Source organism: Pocillopora verrucosa, chromosome 3 (assembly GCF_036669915.1).
Source record: "Pocillopora verrucosa isolate sample1 chromosome 3, ASM3666991v2, whole genome shotgun sequence".
NCBI classification, from domain to species: Eukaryota; Metazoa; Cnidaria; class Anthozoa; order Scleractinia; family Pocilloporidae; genus Pocillopora; species Pocillopora verrucosa.
Window position 1 is genome coordinate 221,231 of NC_089314.1, and position 13,613 is coordinate 234,843.

The 13,613-nt window shown below is 37.7% G+C and overlaps 1 protein-coding gene across 3 annotated transcripts in view; it reads right to left on the bottom strand.

The window, feature by feature from the left end:
• Window positions 1-13,613, bottom strand: part of LOC131780221 (C-reactive protein-like) — a 58,678-nt gene that overhangs the window by 25,531 nt on the left and 19,534 nt on the right. For 2 of the 3 annotated variants that reach the window (XM_066163865.1, XM_066163864.1), the window contains 4 exons: window positions 5,777-5,914; window positions 5,268-5,411; window positions 4,924-5,067; window positions 4,440-4,583 (listed from right to left, as the gene is read on the bottom strand). The exons of the other annotated variant lie outside the window; for it this stretch is intronic. In XM_066163865.1, coding sequence (XP_066019962.1) covers window positions 4,440-4,583; window positions 4,924-5,067; window positions 5,268-5,411; window positions 5,777-5,914 — 570 coding nt within the window. The remainder of the gene's footprint in view (window positions 1-4,439; window positions 4,584-4,923; window positions 5,068-5,267; window positions 5,412-5,776; window positions 5,915-13,613) is intronic. 3 annotated transcript variants of the gene reach the window in all.

Genomic DNA, 13,613 nt, shown 5'->3' on the forward strand with positions numbered 1-13,613 from the left:
TGGTTTGAAACCAGTAATTAGCGTTACTTGTAAATCACATATAGAGCATTCAGGAGGGAATTTTTCACTAATCTTTTTTCTCCGCACAAGACAGTTTAGTTCACAACGCAATTATTTGCGGTTAGTGTTCGCGATGATTTACGCAATTTCCTCTCAGGGAGATTAGTTTACAGTATCCGTTAAAATGTAAATGCAAACCGGGTTTTTCTGAATGAAAATCGGAAACAGAGAACAGAAAAACTGAATTTACCATTGGTTTCAAGTAGTTGACAACATTCAACAGTCAACAGCAAACATTGGTTTAGGTAGCTTCTCTAAAGAAAACAACCTTTTACCTGCCCGTGTTTAATGAAACAGCTTTAAAAGATGTTTAAGCTTTGTTTTGTATGGAGTATAAGTCTATCTACGTCTATCTATAACTACTTTTAAGTCTACGTGTACTTCGTACTCCATTTATTCAAATCAATCTTCGAATTTTGTGGAATCCTGGCGGTTATGTCATTTCGGCCGCCTCGTATTAGCAGTTACGCACACTTAACATTTAATACTATTGTACAGACCGTTACTAAAAGAAGAATTTACCTGTTTGGAGACTTTTGCCACGAGCGGCAACCGAACCATCTCGAAACAATTTCCATGTTCCATTGGTATTCTCCCATGTTAGGCAGATATGATGCCACTCTCCATCATTGGCGGAAACATAAGTATAACCACTAAAATTAGCAGCAAAACGCGAGAAGTGTACTTTTAGTATCTTAAAGCTTACAGCAACATTAAATCAAAACAACTATTGTGATTAATAACAGGACAAAACTTCAGGTGAAATACTCAAACCTCCTATGGTTGTTGATGTAAACCTCAAAATTTCTATAGTCAATCAAAAGAAGCTCGTTGCTTTCTCCCGGTACAGCATAGCTCAGGGGTGTTCCTTCATTTTTAGTATCAGCGGTTTTCATCCACAGACAAACCGTCACAGCTGACAGGTTTGGCATACCACGTTTGATGATGACATAATCTCTGGTTCCTTTCTTCGGAAATTGCAGAGTGTATCCTGCAACTGAAGAATTACTCAGTTTTTTTTATTTGTCAACGATGCTTTCGAAACCTCTTTAAAAAAAAGTCCTGCTCTCGTCTTCAGCTTTAATTGTTTCTAGCGCAACTGCTGATTTGATACAAGTCACAAGGGTAGCTCAGTTGCCAAAGGTTATGGTTTTATAGATTACTGTTAATATTTTCAGGAGAACTGTCACCTTCTACCTTTTTCAAACCGATGGTCAAGCGAGTCTCTGATTACAACAACAGCTTTCCAAGAAATGTTGTTGTTTTTTTGGTATGAGCATAATATGTAACCCCACGGTTACGGTATAATCTAACCGACAGAAAAACACTGCAATCCTACAAACTCGACTTCTTTATTATACAAAGAGTAAAGAGTATCTCCTAAAGGCAGTACAATACTTATCGTTAATAAACTTAATTAAGCCCACTACAGTCTGTATCTTAGGTCACCACTGACCCAAACTCACGGTTTTCTCTAACGTTTCTTCAAATTAACAATCTCCTACTGTAGCTCTCTCTCAATATAGCTCTCTCTCAATATAGCTCTCTCTCAATATAGCTCTCTCTCAATATAGCTCTCTCTCAATATAGCTCTCTCTCAATATAGCTCTCTCTCAATATAGCTCTCTCTCAATATAGCTCTCTCTCAATATAGCTCTCTCTCAATATAGCTCTCTCTCAATATAGCTCTCTCTCAATATAGCTCTCTCTCAATATAGCTCTCTCTCAATATAGCTCTCTCTCAATATAGCTCTCTCTCAATATAGCTCTCTCTCAATATAGCTCTCTCTCAATATAGCTCTCTCTCAATATAGCTCTCTCTCAATATAGCTCTCTCTCAATATAGCTCTCTCTCAATATAGCTCTCTCTCAATATAGCTCTCTCTCAATATAGCTCTCTCTCAATATAGCTTTCTAAAGAGTCATCACTCCAACAACAACAACAAGTAACTCTACTACTAAATATAGTTATGTTCATAAAATGTTCTGGAATATTCCAGAAGCTCACATAAGAACTATTTTAGTAGTACTACATAATAACTCCGTGACTTGATGAAACGTTCTAGAAAGTTCTATGGTACGCATGTTAGTATCTGGAGATTTCTAGAAGCTTACATTTACAACAACAATTACCCATAACACCACAAACAAAATTTCTGATTTCAAGCGTGAAAAGCTTAGTATCACAACCCAAGTGGCCGCTAAAAGAAGCAGAAAAAATTTTCACGATACACAAATAATTGGTTATGAGCGCTGTACAACTTACTAAGTTATTCGTCGCGCCAGCAGTTAATATTCAAAAAACAGAGGAAACATTTTCCTGACTGATAGATAGATAGATAGATAGATAGATAAATAGATAGATAGATAGATAGATAGATAGATAGATAGATAAATAGATAGATAGATAGATAGATAGATACATGTAAATAAATAGACGCATGAATATAAAAATGTCAAGAGAATAGATTAATAAAATAATAAATCTCTTAAGAAAGATTGTTAAGTTTCTCATCTCTTATTGTACCATGATCATTTTTACATCATAATACTTGATAGGCTAGCTAGGGTGATGCGAGTTTCCATAGGAAGGTAAAGCAAAATCAAGCAATCCTACATTGCTTACAACATTCAAGTGAAAATTATTTTAAAGATACATACCTTGCATAGCCAATGTCTTTATCGTTTCAGACGTGTTCTTAAATTGCAAAGAGAGCTCTTCGATTGACTTAATCACGACATCCAGTTTCCTTACGACACTTTTGTTAAACGAGTGAGGACTTGTGTACCACGCCTCGATTGTTTTGTTAATTAGAGCCAGTCTTCCTGAAGAAATTAAAAGACATAAACAAAGATCTTTCAATAATAAATGTATGGGACATAAAACATATTAATTCATGGTGTGAATTTTCAAACAAATTTCGATTCTTATGGAATCAAAATGAATTTCACAATGAGATTACTGCTGTTTCCAAGTATCATTTCCAAGTTACACTGCCCTGCGTGATTGTAATTTTCACATAATTTGCAAAGTGGTAATGAAGGTTATCTGTGTAAGGAAAAGATATCTGGGATTTTCCAAGAACTGAGATTTTGACTCGCAAGTATATTTAAATGAAATTAAATCGAACTGTCAAATAAATCTTTTACACTTTTAAAAGTCTACTTTTAGGAAACAATACTGAATTTCTCGGGAGGTTCCCCACGTGTGTTGATAGAAGGTTTGTGTGGGGTACATTCGAAGAAATGAAGCCAAAGATCACCAAGTCATTCGCAAGCAAAGGTTAGATGCGATCGGATTGTGTTACACTACTTCCTTGAACATGCGTTAGATGCGTACTTTCCACTTGCATATTGGTAACATTTTTGCGCTTCAAATTGGCGTTTCACATCGTTTTTATATGACCTCTTTTCCGTGGAACCTGTCTTACGTGGTCATCCCCAGCCATTCTTCGTGGGTGACAACCTAATACAGGTTTAACTGTGTAGAAAATGATGTCATAAGGGAGGATTGGTGACTCAACGTCAACAGCCACAAGTAGGAGGAATGTTCATCATTGGGTCAGACTTGTTTTTCGTTTTGCATCTCCTTGGTTAAGAGAGAGGCCCAAGTTTCCTTCATAGACCAATCACAAACCGCATTAAAGCAAAAGCTATACAACCCAAGTTGAAAATCAATGTAAATATGCATACCTTTCATTTCCAAAACACTCGTCCTTCCAGACATGTTCATAACATTCACGTTTACTAAATCCAGTTTTCTTTCCATATTTTTGCTCAGGGAATCGAGGCGTTTGGACAAAGCTTCAATAGCTTTGAACATTGAGTCCTGGTTATCTGTAGACAATCGCGACAAAAAAAGCTAAAATGGCTGATTACACACATAGGTGGTGCAAAGAAAAATGGTGGCACATTGTGGACATTCAGCCATGTTCATGACATTCACGTTTACTAAATCCAGTTTTCTTTCCACATTTTTGCCCAGGGAATCGAAGCGTTTGGACAAAGCTTCAATGGCTTTGAACACTGAGTCCTGGTTATCTGTAGACAATCACGACAAGAAAAAGCTAAAATGGCTGATTACACTCGTAGGTGGTACAAAGACAAATTGTGGAACATTGTGGACATTCAGCCATTCTTCGTGGCTGACCACCTAATACAGGTGTAACATGGCCGGAAAATGATGTCACAAGGGAGGATTGGTGACTCAACGTCAACAGCCACAAGAAGGAGAAATGTCCATTATTGAGTCAGACTTTTTTACGTTTTGCATCTCCTTGGTTGGGAGAGAGGCCCAAGTTTCCTTCATAGACCAACACAAACCGCATTGAAGCAAAAGCAATACATCCCAAGTTGAAAATCAATGTAAATATGCATACCTTTCATTTCCAAAGCAGTCGTCCTTTCAGACATGTTCATAACATTCACGTTTACTAAATCCAGTTTTCTTTCCATATTTGTGCCCAGGGAGTCGAGGCGTTTGGACAAAGCTACAATAGCTTTGAACATTGAGTCCTGGATATCTGTAGACAATCGCGACAAAAAAAAGCTAAAATGGCTGATTACACACATAGGTGGTGCAAAGAAAAATTGTGGCACATTGTGGACATTCAGCCATTCTTCGTGGCTGACCACCTAATACAGGTGTAACATGGCCGGAAAATGATGTCACAAGGGAGGATTGGTGACTCTACGTCAACAGCCACAAGTAGGAGAAATGTTCATCAATGAGTCAGACTTGTTTCTCGTTTTGCATCTCCTTGGTTGAGAGAGAGGCCCAAGTTTTCTTCATAGACCAATCACAAACCGCATTAAAGCAAAAGCAATATAGCTCAAGTTAAAAATCAATGTAAATATGCATACCTTTCATTTCCAAAGCAGTCGTCCTTTCAGACATGTTCATGACATTCATGTTTACTAAATCCAGTTTTCTTTCCATATTTGTGTCCAGGGAGTCGAAGTGCTTGGACAAAGCTTCAATGACTTTGAACATTGAGTCCTGGTTATCTGTAGACAATCGCGACAAAAAAAAGAGCTAAAATGGCTGATTACACACGTAGGTGATACAAAGAAAAGTTGTGAAATTCAACCATCAAACCTTTTAGAAAAGGCTTCCGATAGCTTTGTTCACTTTCTTCAGTTTCTTCAAAGACATTAAGATGAGTAGCTGAAACAAGATACACGCTTATACACGACTTAATGCATACCTTGCATTTCTAAAGCAATTGTCCTCTGAGATGCGTTCTTGATATGGACATTTACTAAATCCAGTTTTCTTCCAATATTTACGTCCAGTGAGTCAAGACGTTTGGGCAATGTTTCAAAAGCTTTGTACATTGAGTCCATCTTTTCTGTAGACAATCACGACAAATAGAAAAGGATTTTTAAGACAAGCGATTACCCATTCAAGTGCCAGGGATAAAGGACAAACCGGTTTTCCCGGTGAGGATTCTAGCCCCTCGTATTGCGGCCCACATACTCCAGCAGCTGTAATGCAAACATTAAAGTTCTGTAAGGTTTTGTTAAATCGCCCAGTTTTCCCAAAGACGAGTTAACACATTTGACCTAAAACTGATTTCTTAAGGAAGGCTGGTTTACCAACTTAGAGCAGGCACATCTACATAGATGACAACAACGACCTCCACACCAGCTATAACCTTTTCACCAATCAAAACCGCATTAAAGAAACACCACCACAAGTTCTAAATATACATACCTTGAATTTCCAAGACCGTTGTCCTTTGAGATGTGTTCGTAACATTCAAATTTACGAGATCCTCTCCAATTTGTTTGTCTTGCCAGTCAAGGCGTTTGGAAAAAGCTTCGATGGCTTCGTTTATTGATTCCAGTTTTTCTATGGACAGCCATGATAAGTAAAGATGTTAAAAAACTGACTGTTTATGAAGGACAAAGAAGAGAAAATGCAGGTCATCGTTAAGACGTTTCAAACGCAAGAAGCTTAAGAGAGGATGTCAGCATCCATCGCCAAAAATTTGAAATATTGTGGCGAGTCGCCCAAAATTGGATATCACTCCTACTTTCATATTTTGTAGCCCAATATGGCGGGGGTAAACCTGAAATTTGCTCCAAAACTCAGATTTTTGTTTTCTTAGAATTTGTAGCTTTAGGTATTTAATTTTACTATGGAAAAATAATCTCCTATTTATTTACATTATTTTTACCTTTTTAAGCGATCTAAAAATTCCCGCACTGGCTAATTACGTGGTTACCATGGCAACGAGAAAAGCATTTTTGTGATTTATGGGTAGTTTGGGCTGTTTTTTGGCAACCATGTTACAAACGGGCGGAATTAAATGAGACACTTTATGTAGTCTTATTTGAAGAGTTTTTCTAAGGATAAAATGATTATGGGATATATGAACGTCAGTTTCAGTCGAATGCAACACTCAGTTCACACAGGGCAATAAATCAGAGGTAAAGTTATCGAAAATGGTCGTAGAGAAAAGAAGATCTGTCTACGGGACAGATGGACCCATGTTTTTCAACATGTTCCTCAATGACCTCATCTTTCACATTAAGTCTGTAAAACTAAACACTTATGCTGATGACTGCCAACTGCACACATCTGACGTAGACCCAGTAGCCTTAGAACAGCGGATCAATCATGATGTACAAATAGCAAACAAATGGTTCGAAGACAATGGGATGAAAGCCAACCCCGCTAAACACCAAGGGATGGTTCTTGACAAAACCGATTACCCTTTCTCCTTCTCAACCACAAGATGCCTGGAACTTTTTGGAATAATTCTTGATAATGAACTTAATTTCAAGGAACACATATCCTCTGTATGTAAAAAAAATAAATAATCAGCTCAGTGTCTTCAAAAGATTTGGCAAACTTATTTCTACCGAAATTATGCTTCGCCTTTATAAAACGTTTATGTTACCCCATTTTCACTACTGTTCAATGATATGGCACTTTTGTAATTCAGAGGACTCTGTTAAACTGGACACCTTAAATAGACCTATTTTAAGATTTGTTTTAAAGGACTGGGACTCGAACTATGATGATCTTTTAGACAAGGCAGGTGTGTGTGGTTTAGCCAACAGGAGGATACAAAATATGATGATTTGTATATTCAACTGTCTCCATCTTGGTAAATATCCGTGCTATTTGAAACAACTGATCAAGCTAAGATCTACTGCTTACTCCCTAAGGGGCACCAATATTTTATCACTTCCTAAGCCGTTTACAACCACATATGGTCTAAATTCTTTTAGCTATTCATCTGTTAAGTACTGGAACTCCCTCCCTGACCACTTTAGAAAGACTGTAGATTATAGTGAATTTAAGCGCTGACTGTTAGTGCACGGTTTCTGTTAATAGTACATTAATATTACATTATATTATTATATTAATGATTATTATATTATTATATTATTATATTATGAATTTTTTTTTTCTCTTTTTAGCCTTGTTCTTGCTGTAACTTTTAAAATTAGTAATTAGGATCGGAGATACTAGCTTGTAAGCTACACTGAAATCCGAGCCGGGATAAATAAAGCTTATGTATGTATGTATGTATGTACGGGAAGAAAAGAAAGACAATTTTTTCTGCAAGGCGAAAACAGGAAGAAGAGCCTGAAGAAACCGCTTCTGTTGTTGACGAAATCGCCTCCTCAACTCCTACCACCTCACGGGATGAAAATCAGCTCTCTGACTTGGACTCTAAAGAAACTGTTGGTTCTTCCAGAAAGAAAATGAAATATGCCGACGAGGAGCTTCATTCAGACAGCTTTGATGATGAGTACACCTTCAATACCGAGGAAAGCGAGGGATATAGATTGATAGATGTGAAGAATTTATCCACGACGGTCTCAAAGGCGCATATGTGTGAGAAAGGTGAGAATTTTTTACTATGATACCTGTGGTAGCCCAGTCATAAATGCCTTCGTTTTTTTCTGGGATACCTGTGGTAGCCCAGTCATAAAATGCCTTTGTTTTTTTGTCGTTTTTTTTTTGCTCCGCCACAAAATGGAAAAATTGCGCAATAGTACCCTATGGTCATTGGGTCCTCAACACCATGATAACTAACTGTGATCCAATGAGGTGTTCACATGCTGATCACGCGTGTTATCTTGATGATGATTGACGTTGTCATACAGGGACAGGGCTGGGTCACATGACGAACCACGAGATTTTGCCTATAAAACTCTTTCGTCAATCGTTTTGTATTTCAACGTGTTTGGATTGCGATCACCTGGAGCATTATGGCGCAAACGCTCAAAATACTTACAGACGCATGCACAAGGCGTATTGTTCGCGGCAATTCCACACTAAAAGATGTTATTGAGCGGTAATTTTGGAACGGATTGAGTCGCGAACGCTTGAAAGCCATGAAAGCCTTGAATGCCTTGTATGCCTTGTATGCCAAGTATGCCAATGTCTTAGTTGAAAAACGTACAATTGTTGTAAAAAGCAAAATCTGAAATCTGAAACCAAACTGCATATACTCTATGCAATCTATTGAACAACACTACTACCGTGAGACTGAAGAACATAACTATAATGGATGCAAACTGCTTGTGAAGAAAGACGCCATGTTGGATTCACTTGATGGTAAGGAACGCAGCTACGATAACAGTACGAATGGTATTAATTTCACGATCAGAAGGTGAATCTTATGTTTGTTTTCATTTTAGTTGTATGGACATTCTCTTTTAATAAATACATGATCCAAAATCCTGTGTTTTTTGTGTATAATGTCACTATGTTAAGTATTGTTTAAGCAATTGTCTTGTCACAGGCGACCCAAGCTCACGTCTCGAGAAAAAGCCAACGATTAATTCATGAACGTGTCACGCGTTGTGTGACTCGGTGTTAAGTTACGAGAGGAACCGTTGGAAATTTGAACACGTTATAAGGAATATTATTATATACTCAACAAAATATCGCGTTTCTGATTGGTCAATGATGAATGCATAAATAGGTTATAGAGTGCAATAGAGGTTATAGAGTGCAATACGGAGAAGTTGCCATGGAAACACCGGAGAAGCGCCAAATTTGAACACCAAATTATAAACAAAAATGGCTGACAGCCGGTTTGCTTTGTCAAACCAAAACATCGTTGAGCAACTTAAAGAAAATGCCAAAAACAAAAACACGTTGAAAGCTACACAGACCTGGTTAAATGTCTGGCAAACATGGGCGACTCAACGAAAAGTAAACCCAAAAATGGAAGAATACGAGCACGAACAACTCGATAAAATGTTGGAGTAATTTTGTCGAGAATTTAATAAATAAAAAGTCGTATGAACCTGCTCGTGCATTTCGTGATTTATGGTCACTCGTGATGTTTTGAAAGTTCTCAAATTGCACTCGCCTACGGCTCGTGCAATTTTGAGAACTTTCAAAACATCACTCGTGCCCATAAATCACGAAATGCACTCGCGTTCATACGATTTCCTATACGTATAGGGAACGAAATATGGTCGATTTACAACGATAAATATTTCGAAATATGAACATTTTTCTCGTAAAATCAATAAAACTTACTCATACCCTGTGTATCCATAGTAGTTTCTAGCGATTTCTGCCGTTGTAAGCTTGCTTTACCATCACCGTTATTCAAATCATCTACTTTTATTACGTTGGTAAAATTTGTACAAACATTACACAAACCAACTCGCGCGCAAAGTAAGAGACTACATTGAAGGCTTTAAATTATATTACGATCGATTTTCATCAAGAAATGGGCCAGGAATTGTCCACAATAGTGCAAATAATCATGAAGGCTGATCGCGGAAAAGCGATTGCGTGACGCTTGGTAAGCTGTAAGACGACATGTTGTTATATACCAGACGTAAAAACTCTTTAGATTCTCAGCTAGCATTTTGTATCCACTCTGCACTCTCCAGTCTATATTTTGTGTCCGGTCTGCTGTCTGCATTTTGTACTAACAGGTATCTGTGGCACCAATACAGTTTATTTTTGGTTACATTTATTCGCACAACACACATAATCTACCACAAAATACCTGTGTGTGAGGTAATTCGACATTTTCGTTCTTTTCCACGTTAATACTCTTCTTTTCTTTTGTAAGAATGTAGACCAGTTAAATGTTTCAAAAAATCCACCCACCCTACAAAAAAACAACTTTTGCGTGCATAGCATGCCTATACTTTAAAATAGGTGTATGCCCTTGGCCAGACTTGAGCTCACTATTTCAATATACTCATCGCCAGAAATCAAGGACATTTCAAGCCCGCTAACAATTATCAGCGGTATATCGTATTACACTCGGGAACAATAGAATATCAAGAGAATTTAATATGGCGGCGATCACGGCTCGATCTGCAAAGAAGCGTGTTTCGTACCATGACTTACACAATTTGAGCACCGTAGATCTTCTATTTGATGAAAAGAAAAAGAAAAGAAGACCTGCAAGTAAATCTTTGAGATTTTTCGAGGCAGAGCGATGACTGTTAGTTTCGAAACGCGTAACTTGTATACTTTTCTGTTAGGTTTGTTCCGGTTTATTATTTCTTCGTTGGTTAATGATTATTACTTAATAAGTTTCCATTTCAATCAGTTTCATTTAAGCACATGTACCAGATGTTGTATTTCATATTTCATCGCTATAAGTTGCTGTTGACGCCACTAATTTTCTCTGCTATTCATGTACGATCCGCTATCGGAGATTCATCAACAATCTTTAGGAGCTAGACCAAAGTAAGTTTTCCTTTATTTCACATTTAAGATATTTCCTTTTCTTTTCTTTTTTTTTTTGGATACGTACATCGATTTATTTCTCGCTTTCAGTTCACTTTATAATCGCTTTATATTTAATTGGGCTAGTGGTACGTTTCTCACGGATATTTTCTTAGTTTAGTTTCTGCTGCATTTTCTTTTAGTTTGAACCACACAAATTCAGCTACAACGTTACCATCAATCGTAACTACGCTATCTTCAACTTTACTTCGCCCTCTTCATCTGTGATTTCACACCGATCTCCTTATTTCGTTTTTAATTTTGATTGCGTACTTCATTTGATTAAACCGTGATTTATATTGTGCGTTCGGATTGTCTTCTCCGCTACAGTAGTAACCTTTGAAGGTTACAATGACATGATGTCAGAATTTTTATTTGCTTTGCTTTGCTTTGATTTGCTTTAAATTTTCGCATTTAACGCCTGGCATATTTTATTCCGAAAAGGACCCGAGAACTTATTTATTTCCCAGCAAGAACATAAACAAATATGGCCGATGATTCGAAGATCAGCGTTGCTCGTGTTTAACCATTTCAGTCATAGTTTTCAACATGGCGTCTCGTCACTTACTCAACATGGAAAATTAGGAATATTCTGGCGCGTTGGGAAGTTTTTTGATGGGAGGAAATGACAATTTTACAGGATATTTTGACGCTTCGAACTCAGTAGCAGTCAATTCGATAGAGAGCAGTTGACTTCATTGCTGCACTTTCCTGTAATAGGCGAGTGTCTGGGATGGAGAACGACGGATTTTGAAGAACTGTATGGCGACTTAGGTCAATGAACAATGACAAAAGAAATGGCTCGGGATGTAAGTTGTTTTTATTTATCGAGTCACTGTGAGGTTTGATGAATAGCAGAATCAATACTGAGTACGTCTCGATCGAGAGCAGACGGGACCATGAGCTCCTTATTGTTATATTTTAGAAATTTTACAAATTTCCATACAGTTTCCTATATTATTTGGACGCCATTATGGGCGAAATGCGCAAGTGCGCCCGCCATCTTGTCCAATATTTCTGCCAATGCTAATCCGACACCCGCAGTATCACTACACTTGATTCCAAGGATCCAGTACCATCCAGGTATCCCAGTTACCCTGCTCACAGGGTCTAGTTTGAAGTCTATGTCGTACTGGCAAAGGAATCATTGATGGATCTTTAGTTTTCTAAATGCAGTAGTTCCTGGAAGGTTTTTCTAGATATCATGCAAAGAGGAAAAAAGCCCGTCTCTTGGTATTTCGGAGATTGATACATCTTTGAATTTTTATGTGTCACGCTTGTCATGCAACTGATATAATAAAATGGAGAATATACGAAAACTGGAACTCAAATCTGGCTACAATGTGGTAGAGCATAAAGTGATCATCAAAATAGCTCATAAAATAATAAATAAACAATGTAAGAGTGTTAGGTTAGATTTTTTTACAAATTGTAGTGATTTATGCCAGTAAACGGTGGCGACAAGTAGGCACACTATCTATATTTCATAGTCGCCAGCTAGTTAATTTTTCCGGACTTTGAGTTCGTCTCAAGATAGAACAACACAAATGCACAAGGAAATTTTTAAAGTAACTTTTTAACCGTCCTTTTGTCTTTTAAAATATATTTCCACAAAAAAAACTACACCACAATTATTAGGACATATTGGGCTACAAATTATGAAAATAAGAGTGAAAGCAAAGTTTGGGCGACTTGCCACTGTTTGTCTGATGCTGACAGAAGCTCTTAAAAATTCCTTTCCACAAGAAGCTGCAAGGGGCAATTAATGCAATTGTGAACTGCCAACAGCGATAAGAAGTTGTTTTTGCAACATTTTGGTAACTTCCCAACTTATGCGTCACCACCGAGTGGTTGATCAGCGTAACAGATGCTGACCCAAACACTTCTATTGAGAAGGGAGATAAGATATAGTTCCTGAGATAATGTGCGCGCAGTACAAGCCAATCTTTTGGTGCGTAAATTTCCAGGACTGCCCGCTAAAATTTAAATGGAGAGAATGGCCAAAATGATTCGCTAATTTTACCGTAGTTATTCTTTCGCTTAGGTGGGAAAATAAGAGTCTGAATATTTTGTTTTCTTTTTAATGTGCTGTGAAAAGAGCTCCCGACTGTTTCGAATTGCTTTCTACTTTCGTCATTTAGGCTGCTTTGTGAGAATAAAAATCGGTTACAGAACAGGTGAAACCACTTTATCCCCTCTTGGTAAGACACACTGAGGAAATAAGGCAAAAATAACTTACAACTCACGTCCTTTCGATCCGTGCATTATGTTTCTGTTCCTCGTTTTCGCCTTTGTGACTGATGCTCACGCGCTTTGCGCTCGGCCCATGCATTTTCAAGACCGAGGTCATAGTTTTTCAGGGGCTGTCCTGGTGTACCGGTACACGGGGGAATTCCTATTGTTTTCATATCCATACATAGAGTTGTGACGCAGTTCGTTAATGTTTCGTTCCTTTGTGTACCGGTACACGAGGACACAACCGTTTTTCATCACACGGACCGACCCTTAGCCGGTAAATATATATTTATTTATTTTTCTAACTTAGCGAAATTGTCTGAATGATCCTGAATGATTTAGGGCTGTAAAAACGGCAAGATCTTCCATAAACAGAACAGTTTTTGAGCGAGTAAATGGCAGTTAAAATAGAGGTGATGCAAGTTAAAGAGAAATGCTTCACCGAAATAATTTCATTTGCCTAATAGTAAAGGTGATTTGAAAGGCTTCCAAGCAAACTTTGAAAAATTATCTTTGCAAGTATATGTCACCATCTGACACCTGTCAGTTAGGGAGCGCGTAAGGAAGAAGAAAGCGCACGTACACT